Genomic DNA, 20,510 nt, shown 5'->3' on the forward strand with positions numbered 1-20,510 from the left:
TTATAAGCAGCAACAAGAAAAAGAAAATATCAGCAAAAAAGACAAAGGGGTGAAAGAATAAAGCCAAAAAATCAAAAGTACATCTAAAGACAAGGAAATGAATTTGCTTTATTCATGAAAGAAACATCAGTGATTATGTTCCCCGTATTTACCATGTGTCTCCCTTCACTTTAGTTTACCGTATACTATAAATTTAACTTTCTGTACCCCTCATTGCATAACCATCTACCATGTGATGAAGTAAAGAACCTAACCAAGCTCTTAAATGGTTTACTCTTAATTTATACTCCACTAGTGCAACTAATAACAACCAGAGCCATCAAGCTTGTCACAACCATTTAGGAGGCCAGCTTTGTGAAACCCTTCATGCTTACCATCTTTATTAAGGAAACTTATAAAGTGATTGAGATCTTTTCCAAAAAATTTTAATTCTTGTTAGTTTAGATCTTCCTCAGCCTCTCGCCACAAATTCAGGCACCTTCAAAAATTGCAACTTCCTCATGTATTTTGTTCTTGTCTAACTACATCAGCAAATTCTCCATCACTCTGTCCTCAGTTGCTGCCACTGCTATGTCCCTCCATTGTTTTTCCTGTATCCTTGTTTGACCATATACCAATTTCAACACTCATTTCTACCCCCTCCATCATTGTTACTAGGACTTATTTGCCAGCATTATATTTTTCTTATGAATTTTTAAATCATCAAGGTTTAAGTTGGTCGTGTAGCAAACCAAACACACCACCACAATTTGGTGTCAGGTAGAAAAGTGGAGGGTTTATGTTAATAACTCATTGTAGAGAGAAGTGAAGTAATTAAGCCCCTGTAGTACTGGCATCCCGAGATTTATTTCATTGCACTGACTTCAAAACATGCATCTCAACATGCTGTCAATTGCATATCATTGTGAGGCAGGTTTATACTTTCATCTTCTTTGATCTGCCATTCCAATTTATTAGTCGGTCAACTTAATTTCAAGAAAACTCCTCATCAAGGCTGTCTTCATACACTATACATGAAAAACTATATCGAACAGCAAAAGTTGCCTAGTTGGATTATTCTAGAGGATCATTCAGATTTAAACAAACTGGAAACCTACAGTTAGAGGTCGAGAGGGACCAGAAAGAGAGAGAGAGAGAGAGAGAGAGAGAGAGAGAGAGAGAGGGTCCTGATATAACAAAGAATGATACGAGAGGAAGCAGAAACTGCATGCTGGTTTTCTTCAAGTGTTAACCTCTATTCATTTAGCGATCGGTTTATTACTTATTAGAGCAAAAATGATGAATTCATACCCAAAAATGACAACAGGGAAATTGATGTTAACCTTCAAACATAAAATTAGGCCTCGTTAAAGCACATACAGAATAATGTAGTAATGCTACAAAATGGTAACATATTGCACAAACATGATTACCAGTAAGTAAGACATATTCGATCTGCATAACTCAAAAAAATCAGGACATTTAATTGCTAACACATCGGTCCATCATGTATTTTAACAATCCCCAACAGGTTGTCAGTTGATATGTTTGTGATTTAGCTCGAAAAGTGGCTCATTAAGTTTTGCTTTTCTTGGGCCTTAGCAAACATGTCCTCAGCAAACATGTCCTCAGCTCACCTAAGATGAGATGATGTGTGCAGTGCAGAATTACATGTTATCAATCTTGCAAAGAACGAAATAATGTTACACTCTAATATATTCTTAACGGAATAGCGCTTTCTACTTTTCTTGCTATTGACAACTACCATATTTGTTTCGAGCATAATGGTGGGAGTGCTACCTGAGTCAAACTCAGAACCTCCACTTAGCAAAATTGCTGAGGAGGGTAGTTCCAACCAGCATACTGAAGCCCCACAGCCTCTATTAACATATACTTCAAGAAATATAATTTAGTAACACAAGCTGAACATGCAACTTGACTGATGTAAAGCACTTCATATTATAGAATGCTCTTTTGACCTATCATATTTCAACTATTTTCAGCCAAGAAGCCTGTAATATAAAGCGAGATTCAACTTCTACGGGAATTATATATATATCCCTTCTTGAAGAACCTTGGGAACCAAAAAATTATTTGCTTGTATAATTAGCATGCATGATCTCAGGACATTAACTAACACTATCCACAATCAAAATCAATATGAGATGAAACAAGTATCAAATAGATTAGTTCACCAACAAATAGAATATATTTTCCGAGGACTTGTAAACCTTATCCTTGACCCAAGCTTGTGACTGGAAGCCACCTAGGAGCCTAGATGGTCTCGCATATCCACTTGGACCCACCCGCCTATACACCTCGCTTTTCAAAGCCTTTAGGTGAGGCATCTGCTCAAGCACCTAGATAGGCACCTGAATGCCAAGGGCCCTCCTTTGCCCCCAATGGGTGCCTATTCATGGATTTATTTAAGATTCCCTCTTTTTTTTTTGGTACATGAAGATTCCCTCTTGATGCAAAAAGTATCTAGGAGAAAAAAGTCAAGCTATTTATAATGTCTTTCCATGTATACTAATTGATGCTTGAACATGTAATGTTTCTAAAATGTCTTCTTTAAATTACTTAATACAAAAACTATGAAGACTAAGGTGATTAAATTAAAGATTTTATTATCACATAACTAAAGTAGTTGACAACATTACAGTTTATCAACGATGTTATTTGATGTGCTTTTTTACAAACTATAGGTGATTCTATATACGAAAATATGTAATTCTATCAATTTTGAGGAACACTATTCAGGCGTTTGCCTAGCTTCCAATGCATTCTGCCTTGACCTTAAAAGAGGTCGATTCCTAGGACTGCCTAGCCGATTTGGCAACCTTGCTTTGATCTATCACAACAAATTTAGATTCCTCTAGGCACATTGTGTCAAAGCCGAACATATGATCTTATAGTAACATGGTCATCTTTTTTTCAATAACTTATTCCCATTTGTATTTTGCCAATTCAACACCCAAAAGTTAAAACAATCTCTCAAGTAACACCTTTGGCGTTTCAATACCACAAAAAATTATCTCATATCTCCCAACCCGATGTCACCCCTCATCTTTCGATGCTTGGGTAACTCGATAGCCCTCTATGCTATCATCAACCCATTTGTCTGTGCACAAAGGACTAGAGGCTCCTATGGAATCTGTCAGCCCTCTAGGAGGCAGTTGACAATTGTTGTTAGTCCAAGGCTTCTAAAAGTCTTTTTTATTTTAATTTTTTCATACTTTTTCCTTTTCCTTTTCCACTTCTTTTCTCATGTTACTCTTCCTCTTTCACTTCTCATTAGAAAGATCTTTGTCTCTCCTCCCTATCCTCTTTACTACATCTTCATCCATTTTTTTTTTTCTATTTTCCATTTTTCACTATTTTCTCCTAGCTGAAAATTTTTAATGCAAATATGGGATTTCAATTATGAGTTATGAGCATTAGATTTTTCTTTTGAAGACTCATCACATTTTTTCCTTTTTATATATAACTTTTGATAATGTGATATCATTATCACCGTTTACTTCTACATTTGACTTGGCTTATTCCGGCCATTGTTTTGATTAATCTTAACTCCTGTTATGCTATAATTGTGAATTTCATTTTTTTTATATATGATTTGGAAGAAAATGAGAAAACGAGATTGACTGTTTTATTTTTTAACCTTTAATTTATTTGTTTGCCTATCCAAAAGATTGACAGCCTAAGTCACTATGCGATCCACCTAGGTACTTAGGCAATGCTTAAAGAATTAGGTCTCTACCAACTAGGGATTTGCCTAGTTGCCTTGACAACCTTCCTTTTAATATTTCCAATATTAGTTATTTATCAATAGGAACATAGCACATGCAATGCACTTAAGCCTCATAATAAATTATCTAAATATATTTCTTGGCGAACAGTATTAAAAAAATTAAAATGTCGTATAAGTTGAGAAACAATTTGAGGTAGGATCAAATCAAGATCAGCAATTTTTCATCCAACTGAACATGAGTCATCCATATTAGGATTTTGTATGTCTATCCATGCAAGTTTGCATAATAAATGCTTATTTTTAAAAAACATCAGGGGAACGCCACATTTAAATTTCAAATATAGAACGTATCGCTAGGTTGTGTACCAAGGAGAAAGGTGTTAGGGGTGTATCATGAATTTGGACCCAAAAGGCAGCATTTCCACCATATTTTTCAACTAAGAATGTTACCAATTAAGAAAAGAAATTATAGAAAGAGTGAACCTTCAATTGGATTGAAACAAGGATCGCCGAGCCGGTACCGATAGGCGTACTGGTCGGCCACCAGACCGGTTGGGTATCGGTATCACTGGTTCGGCCTCCAAAAGCCCAAAAAAAATTGGCCTGGCCGGTATCGGCTGGTATCGTTTTTCACCACTGTACCGGACCGGTCCGGTACGGGCTGAACCGGCCCATACCGGCCGGTTCAGCATACCATGGATTGAAATCATGCTAGCCTGGTATAGATAGAGTCATTACAACTAGTTACACGATAATTTTATAATCCAAATTGTCTCCCACTAGGAACTTTAGTTTTATTTGTAAGATGCTGGTAACTTAAAGGGGTATAGTCAGTACAGTCATTATCTCCTTGTGAAGCTTATTTTGGGTTTTTGATGTTGCACTAGGATTCAGCCATTGGATGGGTGTGGGTATTCATGGAGATACCTAGCAACCATTAACTACCTTTCCCTTCGTACACACAAAAAAAATCCAGGAACTTATGTGAATCCTTGTTTCCTAATCTTTGATTTCTTTAGACCGCCTTTGCTTTGTAGATAATGCTTCAATCATTATATTGTTGACAACAATCCCATCTTGAATTCCTTGTAAAGCATTGTAGTTCTTGTTACTTTCTTTGAACTCATAATAAAAGTATCTAATTTTATAACCTCCCTACTTGCATGTCAGTAAGGAGAGTGCAGTGGACTCCGAGCATGGATTAGCAAGTTGGTGAGACAAGGTTGTCTTTATGCCTCAAAGAGTAGCTTCATACAAGAGACTCACTTGTGTGGGACATCCATGAGAGAAAGATGGTTGAGTTTCCAACATATAGGTGGGCCAGCATAGAAGTTTATTGTTTTTGGGACTTCTAGGAAGAACATGCATAATTAACAATTTTTTCATCATTTTTGGAAGTCAGGAGGGATGGCCATTACTTTAGACTAACAGTGTCATATTAGGAGTGCAGAGGTGCAATTTCAGTTAATAAGGTTTTCACATGGAAGAGATTCATATTTTTATATAGTTTTAGGATTTATTATATCTTATCTTAAATTTTTATTATGTTTTATTTTCCGAATTTTCATTTTTTGTGATATATTTTATATATGCATTATATTTTTGATGTACCTATTTCTTTTTAGAATTTTATTTATTAACTCTTTGTTTAACGTGCATTGCACATGCCCAATTGCAAGGTCTGAACATAAAGGATTTGTTTTACCGTTTTTTAGATTGTCCAACCAAATCATAAGTGCATCTGCACCATATATCAAGATTATTTGCAACCAGTGTAGAATGGTGTGGATCAAGGTAAGTATCTACATCAGTCCCATAAAAATCATGGAAATCACATAGTTGAAAATAAAGTTAAAATTAGTGATATCAAGACAAGACCTGTAGAAGCATATGAAGCTATTTCTTTTAGAAACAGTCTCTTAGGTTGATGTTTTTGTCTTCCTCTCCACATTCTTACCACCCTTTCATGACCCACTGGAGATTGGTTTGTTTGCTAGCCAGTTTTTGAGGGTTTTTAGAAGTAGGGCTTTTCTCGGTAAGCAAAAGTAAGGCTTTTCAGTTTGTCACTTCCTGCATGTTTACATAAATAGAATGCGAGAGAGGGAGGAGGTGTTACTCCATCTTTTTCAATCAAAAGGTAGCTACTAGAAATAAAATGTATTTTAAGCATATGTGTTGGCTAAAACATATTCTCAACATAAGCGCAACAATGTGCAAAGAAAATTACCACCAGCAAGTTTAAATTATGAAGGATACTTGGAATGGTAACAAACAGAAGCTAACAGAAGAAGTTTTTTATTTGTATATGATGCTCATATAATTTTAGAATATGGTATTTAAAAGTTGCAATGCAAGTCTGCGAACCTCAGATGCTAATCCATTCTCATCCTTGTTATGCTGTCCGAAAGTTGTAACTGGGCAATGTTTTAGCAGCAACTTCTTATGCTGGCACCTCTGAGCATTTCGTATAAGAGCTTTAAGCGAGCCTAAAAGTAAATGATACCTGGTGAACCAACACCATTAAAATATAGGCACATGAAGAAGAAGATGATGATGATGATGATGATGATAATGACGATGTTGATGATGACATGAAGAAGAAGGTTAAGGTAAAAATCTATGGATGCTAGAACTTGAGTGAGCACTGAGCGACCAAGAAAGGTATGCAGAAGCTTGAGAATGAGTTCCAAGAGCCTCTTTCTAAACAACAACTAGCTTGTCAATTGTGTCAGATATGAATCTGAGGCTGCACAGACAAAGAATTTGTCTCACATTTTGAGAAAGATAGGCAGCATCAAAAGATTCATGTTAGCAGCAAGCCACAAGATGCACCAACAAGACCATCATGGACAACTGACTAAAACTATCATTAAGGTCGTCCTACAGTTCTTCATATGCAAAGGCATTAAAAGAAAGTGAGATTACTGACAAGACAGTCAATTCCTCTAAAATATATTATTCCTAAGTGGTTGAAATAGTAAAAAATGATGGAATAATTAATTGTTTGCTTTATGTTCTTCATGACATGCAATATATAATGTTTCTGTATGCATCAAATGAAACTTGTAGAAGTTTTGAGCTTATTAAACTTAGCTCATTCTTTTATATCTTACTCTCTTGGCAGAAGGCACTTCATTACATACCATGATTTCTGATGTCGTAAGAATTTAGGTTGGGCATAGGTTAAGATTTATTTGTCATCCTACACTTTCAGATTTATTTTTAGGATGATTCGAGGAGTTGTGCAGAAAAATGAAGAAACGATCATTTGAATAACTCACATAAGTTGTCGCTAAGTAAGTTAACAGGGTCTTCTTTAAGGTATCCAATTGAGAATTTGCCTTTTCTTATTAGATAAAGGGAAGGAACACAAGGGCTTGCTGTATTCTAAAATATTTATGAAGCAAAAGCGTTTTTAAGTTTAGGAAAATCTTTAGTAATACTGCTAGAATTTACTTTCATTTCCTTTAGAACAATAAACCACCTAAAGATTATTGCGCACTCTGCAATTTTGAATATTTTGTAGTTCTAAAAGGCATAAGTTTATTTAAAACTTCTCTCTAAAGGAGAACAAAATCAGCTCTTACCAAGGTCCACCGTACTTAACTTACAACCGATTTGCCGACTTCATTTAAAACCCCCCAAATAAAAATCTGTGGTTGCGTCTTTTGTTTCTTTCGAAACAGGGGATGCGGCCGCGGCCGCGGCCTCCGCCGTGCCCTTGCGGGTTCCCCCGCCCTCCGCCGGGCTCTGCCGCCCCTCTACGGCTCTCCGATGAAGGCTACAGGTCTCCTCCCTCCCTCTCTTCCCCACGCTCTCTCTCCTTCTCTTCGTCTTCTTCGTCTCTAGCACAGAACCGGCCTATACCGGTTTTCACGGCTCCAGCGTACTGGTAGCTGGCCGGAACCAGTTCATACCAGCCGGTTCGGCATACCATGGCTCTTATAATATGAACGCCAAAGGGAATAACTCTGCCTTCTAAGTTTTACAATCTCGGTACCAGATATTATATCAGTATCTTATCGGTACGGTATTGTCACGCCCCCGGCCCGAGATCGCGAGCCGGGGTCCGCGCCAACTGCCGCACACCCGTAGGAAACTCTCCCTACGAGCATGCAAGGCATCTTAACCAAATCTCAAAAATGTAACTAAAATAATTCAACTAAAATAAATGCAATCTTATTCTATTGACTGACACAAATTATAAAGTCTCACAGTTCTAAATACGCAGCGGAACAATAAAGATAGAACATTAATTTAAATAAAATCTAATCTAAGATAACTTGTGCCATAATTCTTTTATTCGCTCTTCCATATTGTAAAACCCCGGATCAAGCTAATTCTTCGGATCTGTAAAAATAGTAAGAAATCGTATAATGAGCTAGACAGCCCAGTAAGTAATAAACACCTTAACTAGTCAATTCATATAATAACATAAAATATGAATATAAATTACGATGAGTCAGCATAATACATAATCAGCTCATTTTCAAATACAAATTCATTGAAATCCGTATCTTTCAAATATCCATATACATAATTATAAATCTGATTTGAAACAAATCACATTCATCTCAACAGCCTTTAGCTACGACCACACTTATACCCTGTGGCTAGGCCAGAAACAGAACCGCACTTATACCCTGCGGAGTGGGCCAGAATACCGCACTTATACCCTGCGGAGTGGGCCAGAATACCACACTTATACTCTGTGGTGGGGCCAGAATTGCCAATGCATAACCCCCAATTGGCAGGGTTCAGAACATAGTCAGGCTGAGAGTTCTAAATCTAATGCACATCAAAATTCTTTTAGTAACATAATAGATATATCATAATCCGATCTAAACATGCATATACAATGCAAGAATAGTAAATATAACAATAGTCCGAAAAATATTATTCCAGTTCACATATCCATTTTTCATTCAAATCATCATCTCGTAAAATTCATAAATCACATATAAATTCATTAACAATTTATTTAATGCAAAAATAATATTATATAAATGAAGAGTCTAGAAAAGGCAGTTCATTACTTACTTCGAACACGATCCACAACAAATCCAATTAATCCCACAAATTTCTTGCAGAACCTAATATCCAAAAATCATTTTTTTTCTTTTAAAATTCATCACAATATATATAAAACTTAAATTTTAACATTCTCCCAGGACCGACCATGTAGAAGTGTCTAGCGCCTCGGGTTCGGGTTCGAATTCGGGTTCATACCCGTAAACCACCCTCCTCCCTTTATTTTATTATTATTATTTTTTCTTTATCTCTTTCTTTTCTTTTTTTTCTTTTCTTTTTCTTTTCTTTTTTTTTCTTCTTTCTTCTTTTCTCTTTCTTCTTTCTTCATTTCTCTCCCGACTCCCTTCTCCTTCGGCGAAACAGGGGATCCGTCACCCCCTGCCACCCCCTCCTCTTTCCTCTCGATCGAACCCAAGGGCGGCCGCGGCGGCCGGCCTTGACAGCGGCAGGTGGTGGCGGAGCAAGCCCGGCCACCCCCCGGCGGCTGGCGGCGACGAACACGCGGCGGCGACGAGCTTACGGGCCGAAACCCCATTTTGGACCCAAATCTGGCGCTTGGCCGGCTCCAAACCACCCTACACCGTGGCTAAGCATCAAAAGAGGAGGAGAAGAAGGCGAGCGACTCTTACCTCAACCCCGACGAAGACCGGTGGTTCTCTCCTTCTCCGACGGCAATGAAGAAGAAGACCTGAAGCCCTCTCTCTCCCTCTCTCTCTTTCGGCGGCAACACAAAGAAGGAAGAGCTCCCAATACCGGAAGGAAGTCCGGGCTTGGCGGCTCTATCTCGGTAGCCTCAAGGAGAAGGAGAGGAAGCCCTAAAAACAGGGCTTCCTTCTTCTTCGGGATGGAAGGAATCCATCCCGTTGCCTCACGTGCAACGCACGTGAGGCCAAGGCTTGGGACTGGGCCGGTCGAGTGGACCGGACCCAGTTCCAGGTTCTCACAGGTACGGTATGGTACAGTATGATAGACCTCTATATCGATATAGCTCTCTAACCATTTTTCTTAATTTTTTATCTCGATACACCTCGGTATACCTCAGTACGCACCTCGGTACGGTACAAACTGGTATACTATGGTACGGGGCTTGTACCGACTTGAAGGTATGTTTCCTACCGATTTTCTCCCAATACGGTATGTATGCCTGTACCGGATGGTACAGACAGTAGACCATGCTGCCTTCTCTTTCTTCTCCCTTCAATTTATTCTTCCATCCATTTATTCTCCTCCACCTCCAACTCCTCTCACTCTCTCTCTCTCATGAGATTTGATTACTGTGTTCATTTCTTGCAATATAATGCTGAGTAATAGCTTATGGAATCATACAGGCAGCAGCCTGTAGATGTAACATGAGCAGGGGTAGAGGTCATTGACTTATTGACAACTTTAAAAGCACTTAGCTTAGATCAAATAGAATATGATTATCGCACTTATTTGGCAGGACTAAGAAAGTAGATGAAGAAGACTAGATTCCATGGCAAGTCCATGTTCCTGATGTGATCAACGCTACTCCAACTGTGATGGGCCAGTATGCATCAAACATGATGAGTGAAGACTTGGTAACCAAAAAACAAAAAAAAAAAGAAACAGTTGGTTGAAGATTTGTTAGATGAAGAACCAATATATACGGATCTAGTGGAAGAAAATCCAGAAATCGAATGTATGCCAAATTATTTCTCATTGATTTCGTATTAGCACCAGACGTGTGCATAACAAGTCAACTAAATTGACTATATTCTAGTCTAAGTTATGAAATTAAGACAATTTACATAAGCAAGAAAACAATATTAGCTAAGGAAAACAATTTGAAGGAACACTTCCTTACCTAATTTATTTTGCAGAAATAATGATTAATTTATTAAAGCTAGAAGCCTAGAATTGAACAAACAAACAATCAAAAAATGAGGAGAACACTATCTAATCATGTGATATGCCAAAAATATTAGTTTTTTTCTCAGAATGAACTATCTAGAATGCTCTCAAACTTTGTTCCAAGTATGATATCTTGCATCAAGGGAATTAGCTTGCAATATTATGAAAAATGGTTGTATGCTAAGAAGAATGGACATAGTGAAGCGATACAAATACGACACAATACAAATACACCATAACTACAAATCATGAGGAGGATAAGATAAAGCTAGGATATGTCGATGAATATATATACACACACACACACACACATATGTGTGTGTGTCAGTGTGTGTGTGTATTTTATAATGTGTGGCTATATTTTATACATATGTACATACATTTTAGATACATACATATACGTATATACATCACAAAAGCATTCGCAAAGCATAGTATGATATCTAAATAACATAGTCCATATTTTATATGATAGCATCAACTTTTATAAGCTTATAATTTAGTCATCATTCAAATCCAACCCTTGTCCATACTTCATAGTTTAATATTAACTTATGGCTCCAAAATTGATCATTCACTGTTAAAAAGACATTGGAAAAGAAAGAAAATGCCCTTTTCTCATTTTTGGAGGTATCAGAAGTATCTTAGGTTAAGCGGGATGTATCCAGATTGCCTTCTTAATATTAAAAAATAGGATACTTAACCAAACAAGTATCCAAGAAGTATCCAGCAAGCATCAATATCTGATTCATATCTAATATGGATGTGGCATGTGACTTGAAGTATTTGTGCTTCCAGGGTCATATGCACGAACATGATGGCAAAATCAATAATGGCAAAGATTAGATTGAGGTTAGAGGCTTTATAACAAATCAACTAACAAAAGGTGACTAAATTATTGATTTCATGACCGAGACTATTAGAGACAACAATCATAAGCAACTTGTGTAAATTAGACACATTGACGATAAACATTTCAATGAAATCCAAAGGCTGTAATGAAACTATAGCAATGGAGAAGATATATATGGGTGCATGACATGGAGGAAAGGGAAAAGAGAGGAAATATAAGGAAAAAGAAAATATAAAGTTCTGAAGTCCAAACCACTCATGATTTATTAAGCATTGTGTAAGATTTTTTTACAATATTACCTCCTTTCATTATGTACAAGGTCTGCAATCTCAGTATCGAGTACCATACTAGACATTATCAGGTCAGTACAGTAAATATACATCCATATCGAGACGAGTCCTAAAGCATTTTTCTCACTCTGTCATGGTACCACACAAAACTGGACGATCAAGGTTCAGTGCGATACAGTATGCACCACAGTTTTGGATGGTACCAAGCAGTACATTACGGTTTAACTCGATACACGTTGCTATAGACCCAAGGACCGTACCAACCTGAATCATGTTTACATGTTGGTTCCAATTTTGCATAGGTCGGTATGCCTCGAACCAAGCAACTCAGGATGGTTCGGCAAACATAGATTATGTAAATAGTAATTAAACAAATGTACTTTTAATCTTTAGCTATATAAGACTAACATAATAATGTAGCAATGGATGAACAAGAGAACGTAAGTAAACACACTCTTGAGCAAGGTCGGCGAAACTGTTCCGAACCGGGCGGTTCTGACCGTTCCGAGCCGTACCGGTGGCTCATCGGTACAGTTCTGGCAACGAAAACAAGACCTGTTGCCAGAGCTGGAGAAGGAGAAGGAGAAGGAGAAGGAAAAAGAGAGTGAGCAGGGGAGGGAGAGAGAAGGAGAAGTCTGGATGTCGGCGGAGGCCGGTGGAGGCCACAGGGGGCCAGCAGAGGCTGCGGCAGGCGAGGCCACGGCCGGTTCTCCTGTTTCGAACAAAACAGAGGTCCGGCCGCGACTTAAAAAATTTCGAGTTTGCCGACTTTACTTAAAAATTCTGAAATTTTTTAAGCCGTGGCCGGACCACTATTTCGTTCAAAACAGGAGAACCGGTCACGGCCTCCGCCAGCGTCCACCACTGTCCGCCGAACTCCCTCCCTCTCTCCCCCTTCTCTCTCTCTCTTTTTATCTCTCCCACGGTACCGAACCCTCGTCAGTATAGGCCTGGCATGGCCCGTACCGACTCGTACCGCCGGCAAACTGGTACGGTGCCCGATATCGGTTCCTCAGACCTTGCTCTTAAGTCTAAGAGAAACTAAAACTAATGGATCTTCAATAACAAGCAAATAAGCACTATTATAGATGGTTAATAATAGCATGAAATATTCAATTCAAAGACCCAAAGCATAAAAGTAACTTCTAACTAAAAGAAATTAAATCCATGGAATGTTCTACTTACAAGCATTTGGGTTTGATGGCAGAAAAGCCATTGCAACTAATACATGTCACCAAGTTTAGATGTTCATTACGAAACCCAAAAATATGCTTCATAAGAGAAATTGCACCTGAGTTGTTTGGTTTCAACCTGGTCAAGATACCTGAAGACCATGAAAGGTGTATCAAGTAAAAAACACTTAAATCAAAGCCCAATGTTCCCAGTTCCTATGATATAATAAGGCAATTGGATAGTCAAAACTGAAAAAAAAAAGCGCAACAACCACTTGGAGTGAGTCCTATGGTATAATAAGGCAATTGGATAGTCAAACTGAAAAAAAAAAAATCGTAACAACTACTTGGAGATGTGCAGTGGAGACTAAATATGGCCCTATGTGGACATAGTTTCAACAAGATTGACACAAGGAAAGAATTTTGTATGAAAGGAAACTTCAAGACACTTAAAAGTAGAGGCATTCCCTCAGATAGTAAGAGGAGGCTAATTGAGATTTCTAGCAATTTCAAATTGATGACATAGGGCTTTTCCTACATTTTATATGCACGTGACAAGTCTTGCTATCATCTTTTTTTAGTAGTCATCGAGATTTCACCAAATACACATGAAAGAATTGACAAGAGTGATGCAACTTGGGCTGGGTTCAACATGAATCCAGCCATCACAACCCATTCATCAGGTCAAGTTAGGCTAAGGTTTGGTGAACTTGGGTTGGGTAGTTGGGCTTTTGCTCAGAAATCCAAAGCAAACCCCAAGTTGTGTTAGGTTAATGTCAAGCTTAAACTTTACCAAAACCCAACCCTAACCCCACCAAAACCTGAAGAACTCAATCCAAACCAATAAATATATAGAATTTATATTTATGCTTCATAAAATACTTGTATGCTCCATTTGATTATATTTTTCAGCCTCAGTAACTTGTAGAATCATGTAAATGCACACAAATAAGATCAAAAAAATGTCCAAACCTTTCCCCAATATTAAATTACAGATGAAATCCAACCTAATCCAATCCAACCAATCAAATCCTACTCCCACCAAACCCCAGATTAGCTTAAGGCGAGGTTGAGTTAGATTGGAGAAATCCCAACCCAAGGTGGGTTAGGGTTGGGAGATATAGACTTGGGTCGGGTAAGGTTTAGACCTCAACCTAACCCAACCTGCCCGAGTTGTAGTGCTAGTTCATAAATAATGTTGCCATAAACTTTTGTCGATCATAATGATGTTAATTAAAAGAATAAAAAAAAATGGGGAACCTTATTTGGACAAAACCTGTAGTGAAACACCAATGAACTATATGTACCAACAATTTGAAAAGAAAACACCATGTACCCAGCTGTAGGGCAGTAACTACTAAACAAGATTCAAAATCAATACTCTATTGCTATGCTGACTTCTTTACATGGTAATTCAACATGTTAACTAAGTTCTAAATTCAAATAAATTTACGGGACATGCATATCTGCCCCCAGCAACTCCCATATATGAATGCTTGCCCTTTAAAAAGTACAGTCTTGAAAAACTCCAAAACTTGCACATGCATTCTTCCCATCATATTTCTTTCTATTCTGTCATTTTATATTTAGTTTGCTAACTTGAAAATTTGCAAAGCTTGTTCATGGACTATTTGTCCCTCGATGACATATAATCTTCAAAAGTTTCAAGGAAAGTCTCTAAAACTTTGTATCAATAGTTTGTTTACATTTCACTTTGTTGGTGTGAATTTAATATGACATTGCTACTTCTCGTTTGAAGGATGCTACATAACCCCAAAGGCACCTTGAAGTCATTAGATTTTGTAAGCGCACAATTTCCAGATATTTGGATAGGCATATGTGCCATTGAAGTTTTAGACTTTTAGGACAGCACAATTCCAAGTTTTGGTCTTCTGGAATGATATGAATTTTCGAGCAAATAAGCATATCTATGCAGAAATCCCTAAATTTATCCTAGTATATATAGTATGTAAACACATGCTTAAACCTTAAATATAACTATCAATCCTTGTCCACTATACATACAAATACATGCACAAATACCTTAAATCCAAGGGAGGTGCAATTCTAATGTTGGACCATTCGTATATTATGTGCCTGGTGTAAATTAAGGAAGTTGGCGACAAAAGCAATATTGCATTCTGGAAAGGTTACACAAGATAGCATAAAAGGATACCATTTCTTGGGAAAACAGAATAAGATGAAAATGTATTATAAAAGACATAGTTTCTCTTGATTTGAGTGCCCACTGCAACTTTTGGTGAAGCTCGCAGCATCACACAAGAACAGCACTGTGAAGCAATCTGCATGTGCATAAAAAAGGTCAAAGGAGCAATAAATAAAGTAAAATGTGACCCTGAAGATTATAATGTAGGGTATACGTATATCTACCTACAGTTACATAAAGTGTAAATTGTAGTTTTTCAGTAAGCAGTAAAACTGAGTCAAGAAGAATAAATGAACAAAAGTAAGGAATTTAGATAGACCTGAAAAAACCCATCATAGCATATTTTTTATCTTTCATTATCACAATAAGTTGGGTCGGGAAAATTCTAGAGATTCCTTTACATGGTGAGCAAACACATTCACTTTCTGTGCATATACTAACTTTATGAAAGAAAAGCAAAATCACTAGATGTTCATTCCTCTATGACAATGTTCCATTGTCAGAGTTCAAAAATAAGAATTAGAGAAGAGAATTGTATTTTTGCCCGTCTGTTACAAGGTACATGAGCAGTCTTTATATAGACTAGGCGGCTGAGGAAGTTTGGTAAGGCCGACTAAGTTTGGCACAATCAATCACAAATCAATCAAGGTGAAGTTTGGTAAGTCCGACTAAGTTTGGCATAATCAATTAATCAATGAATTCTAACATCCCTCCCTCAAACTCAAGATAGTAAAGTGGCCACCAACTTGAGTTTGAAAACAAGAGATCGAAAGATGCCAGAAGGATGAGCTTTGGTGAAGACGTCCGCAAGCTGATCAGCCGTGGAAATTAGATCACAAATATACCAAAATACTGACGTACTAGATAAAGAGTAGGAGGAGCTGCTGGGGTTTAGAGTAAGACCGCGCCTGCCAAGTTTACCTTTGCCAATCTTCTGACGATACGGTTTGACGCGCTGCTGCTAGGGTATGGAGCGAGACCGCGCCTACCAAGTTTATCCGCCAAGCTTCTGATGGTACGGTTTGATGCGCTGCTGCTGGGGTTTGGAGCGAGACCGCGCCTGCCAAGTATATGCGCCAAGCTTCTGACAGTACGGTTTGACGCGCTGTTGCTGGGGTTTGGAGTGAAACCACGTCTGCCAAGTTTAACCGCCAAGCTTATGACGGTATGGTTTGCGGTGTTGTTGCTGCTGGGATTTGGAGCGGGACCGCATCTGCCAAGTTTATCCGCCAAGCTTATGACGGTACGGTTTGGAGCGCTGCTGCTAAGGTTTGGAGCGAGACCGCGCCTGCCAAGTTTACCCGCCAAGCTTCTGACGGTTTGGTTTGACGTGCTGCTACTAGGGTGTGGAGCGAGACCGTGCCTGCCAAGTTTATCCGCCAAGCTTCTGATGGTATGGTTTGACTCGCTGCTGCCAATAGAGATGGGTTGAGTCACTTCTTTAGTGTTGGACAGATTTTGGATCATGATTTGGAAAAGTGGTTGCCGAAAAGGTCGTCGAAAAGGAGGTTGCCGGTGTCGAAAAAGAGGTTGCCAACAATGGCAAAGCTGTAAATATGTAGTAAGCTCTGCACTTTTTTTTTGGTGGAGGTGGACGACAATGGCAAAGCTATAAATATGTAGTAAACTATGCAATTTTTTTTTTTTGGTGATACAACTTGGGGCTTCAATTATAGCTTTATCGAACCTTTGGTACGTGAGAAGCCTCACAAGCTTGGGTCAGCTTGAAAGAGAGAACGGAAGGGCTGAGAGCATGGTCTGCCGTACCGGTCCGTACCGGCCGGTACGGGTCGGTACGTACCGGTCCGGCCTGGGTCCGGTACCGGATCAGCGTGAAATTCGGTACCGATTTATTGTTGAAGAACCGGTACGAGACCGGTACGGAGCCGGTACGCCACCGGTTCGAAACGGTACGGGACCGGTTCGGAACGGTCCGGGACGCCACCGGTACGCCGACCGGTACCGGTACGGCGGACCTTGGCTGAGAGGATTGGCTCTTCTATTTAAAGCCTTACAAAACCTTTGGCACGTGAGAAGGCGAGAAGCCTCATGGGCTTGGGTCAGCTTGAAAGAGAGAGGACGGAAGGACTGAGAGGCTTGGAGGGGGCAATTACACAGCAACAGAGGCATCGGTCGTGAGGCCCAACAAGACGCACATAGGAAGAGGAACAAGACGCGCGTAGGAAGAGGAGACACAAGAGGTTGTTGAAGACGTGCGTGGGGGCACGGCCGCTCAGAGACGGGACAAAACAACCTTGCTCTGATACCAAGTTGAAAAAAAAAGAATTAGAGAAAAGAATTGTATTTATGTCCGTCTGTTACAATGTACAGGAGCAACCTTTATGTAGACTAGGACGCTGACGAAGTTTGGTAAGGCCGACTAAGTTTGGCACAATCAATCACAAATCAATCAAGATGAAGTTTGGTAAGGCCGACTAAGTTTGGCATAATCAATCAATCAATGAATTCTAACGGTCAGAAATAGAAAACAGAATGGTTTTCTCATCCCAAGGTAGCCATTCTAGGAAATCATCAGGAGCAACTAATTTTGATTCCTATGTTTAATTCTAAATAAATGTCAGTAATCTCAAGTGAATAAACAAACCTCGTAGAATATTTCAATTCGCATAAATATATTTTGAAATTGTTATAATAACATGATGCAATTATTAATCATATAAACATATTGTAATGCACATTATGACAATAAAATAAATATATTATATTATTAATTAAATATTTTTATATTATAACATGCAACATTTAGTATAAAACATATCTATGATATAAGAAAACTCTTAGGGCACGTTTGGTTCGCGGGAAAAGAAGGGAAAAAAGTATGGGCAATGGGAAAGTAAAGAGATGCCTCTTGTTTGATTGGAGTTTTCAAAGGAGAAACGAAAAAGTTGTATTTTCGTGGGAATATGATTTTCACGTTTTATGAAAAAATCTTTTCCATGAGAAACATGAAAAAGTTACTTTTCCGTGAGCCGAAAATCGAAACATTTTTTTTCCCTAAAAAGGCCCTTCAGCTCCTTAAGACCATCCATCGTTCGCGATCCCTCCCCTCAAACTCTCCATCATACTAACTCAAGCCCTAGCACTGTTCATCTTCTTCGGCTCAAAGGAGTTCAATTTCTTGCCAATGCCCTGGTCTACAAGGCGGTCGTCCTTGAATACATTGCCTGCCGTTGCTTTTCTTCGACAAAAGGTTGTTTGTTTTTTTCTTTGATTTCAGATTTTTCTTGCTCTTCTTCTCCCTTCCACTTCCCCTCACCGAGAATCGTGAGAGAGAGAGCCAGCAAGTGCTCAACCTTGGCCGGAACCCTCCCTCCATTGAGCTCCATCCTCATCTTTCGCTGTCTTCTCGCCTTCCACCGCCCATTTCACTGTCTTCTCGCCTTCCGTCGCCCACTTCTCTCCCTTCATCTTCCTCTTCCCTTCATCTTCCTTGTTTCCGAGAGAGAGGGGGGAATCTTCCTCTTCCCCTCCTCTGTTTCTTGTTTCCGAGAGAGAGGGGAATCTTCCTCTTCCCTTCCTCTGTTTCTTGTTTCCGCGAGAGAGAGAGAGAGAGAGAGAGATGCGTTGCAATCGTATCATTGAGTCCCAGTTGTTACAAGTGGTTTTATTTATATTTGTATATTCAATTCTTCTTCTTCTTCTTTTTTCCTGGAATCAAGTAATATACTGGTGCTCATCTGACAAGTTCAATGTTGAAAAGGCATTTTATTTATATTTGTATATACTGACCTTCCTTTGCCCTATGTGAAGCCATACTCATCCCAAAGTTTAAGTCTATGTTTTGCCTTCCTTGCCAGACAAGGTCTGAGATGTTTTTAAGGGCCAATGCTTATTTTATGCAGACTTGGGTATGGGTATCAAATGTAGGTGCATGTTGACATGTTGGATATTTCTATTCTATAGAAATTCTTCTTCCAAACCCATACCCAAGTGTCAAGCCATGTTGTTTCTATTGGCAGAACTATTTGGGTAACCCAGATGTCTAGAAAACATAGACGCAACCTCATTTGGAGAATATTAGATAACTTTATTAAGTGCACGTCTCAATGTCTGGTCGATCCTTCTAAAACCTATATAGTTTGTTTTAAGTATTACATTCATGTATTTTATTTCATGTAAGATTTCAGACCGTTTTTGACCCTTTTTTTTGTTTGCGAATGCTAGGGCTTTCTATCTCAGTATCCGACTCTATACTGGTAGCTTACTGGTATGGATTGGGTTGGTATGTGTCACGACCCCCGCCCTGTTCCCGGCGGGCCGCCGCGACGGTCCTAGGGTGCGGGTAGGCATAAGGCCACCAGCCACCACGTAAAACCCTACTACCTATCAATCATCAATAAATTCTGAAAATTTTGGCATGATGAATGCACAAAATGATCACCTTTCTTATAGTGACCTGTCAGGATTATCTCAATACATACAACAACATTACCTGTCAGAGCAGCAATCACATAACCTGTCACATAACGAACCTGGACAATATATATCAATACATCATCACAGGCATATAACTCAACTGTATAAAAATCTGGTTCCCATTCCATCCATGGTCAAACCTATATCCACAACAGGATCTATGACTGTAACTATACACTATATACAACAGAAGGTTTATAATACACCAAAAGGGTATAAACCTCTATCTACATTATACTATACTATGGAGCAGCACAGCTAGCAGGCAATCTCTAACCCTGCTCCTCTCTATACAATACCTGCCCTGCAATCAAAAACACCAAACTGGGGAGTGAGTATATAAATACTCAGTGAGTGGAGTAGAGAGTACTATGCACATGAGACAAGATATAATCATGGCTCGAGGTGAAATCTCAAGAGCATATGAGCAGTCGTCAAGAATAGGGTACACATAACTCAACATAAGAAATAAGGAGTAAATCATCACAATCTCAATCAACTCATCTGGAGCATATATAGAATAATCAAATAAGTATGTATGATAACATGAATATGCTCAACAGGTCATAGTACTGAATCATATAAATCAGGTGTCAATAGGCTGAATCATCAACAAGACAGCTATCGGGAGGTGGGTTTTACGCCCCAGGCGAACCAGCAACAACTCCCTACTGTCACATGCATATGTAGGATAAGATACCATACCGATAATATAAATGCTAGACAGCTATCGGGAGGTGGGTTTTATGCTCCAGGCGAACCAGCAACAACTCCCCACTATCACATGCATATGCAGAATAAGACACCATACTGATAATATAAATGCTAGACAGCTATCGGAAGGTGGGTTTTACGCCTCAGGCGAACCAGCAACAACTTTCTTGAGGATGATAGTGTTATTTTGATGATTAACAAGCAATTATCTAGAGTATGTTATAAGTTAAATCGATACTTCATT

General features: G+C 38.8%; 1 protein-coding gene across 7 annotated transcripts in view; it reads right to left on the minus strand.

Moving 5' to 3' along the window:
• Window positions 1-20,510, minus strand: part of TERT (telomerase reverse transcriptase) — a 63,157-nt gene that overhangs the window by 12,311 nt on the left and 30,336 nt on the right. For 5 of the 7 annotated variants that reach the window (XM_039119973.3, XM_039119972.3, XM_088715575.2 and 2 more), the window contains exons 7-9: window positions 15,125-15,251; window positions 12,962-13,100; window positions 6,095-6,233 (exon numbers count right to left, since the gene is read on the minus strand). In XM_039119973.3, the coding sequence (XP_038975901.3) occupies window positions 6,095-6,233; window positions 12,962-13,100; window positions 15,125-15,251 (405 nt within the window). The remainder of the gene's footprint in view (window positions 1-6,094; window positions 6,234-12,961; window positions 13,101-15,124; window positions 15,252-20,510) is intronic. The other 2 variants (XM_088715573.2, XM_088715572.2) reach the window with 1 other exon arrangement.

The sequence above is a fragment of the Phoenix dactylifera genome, chromosome 2, assembly GCF_051530095.1.
Source record: "Phoenix dactylifera cultivar Ajwa chromosome 2, Ajwa_hap1_PhDact_Kaust_v1.1, whole genome shotgun sequence".
Lineage (NCBI taxonomy): Eukaryota > Viridiplantae > Streptophyta > Magnoliopsida > Arecales > Arecaceae > Phoenix > Phoenix dactylifera.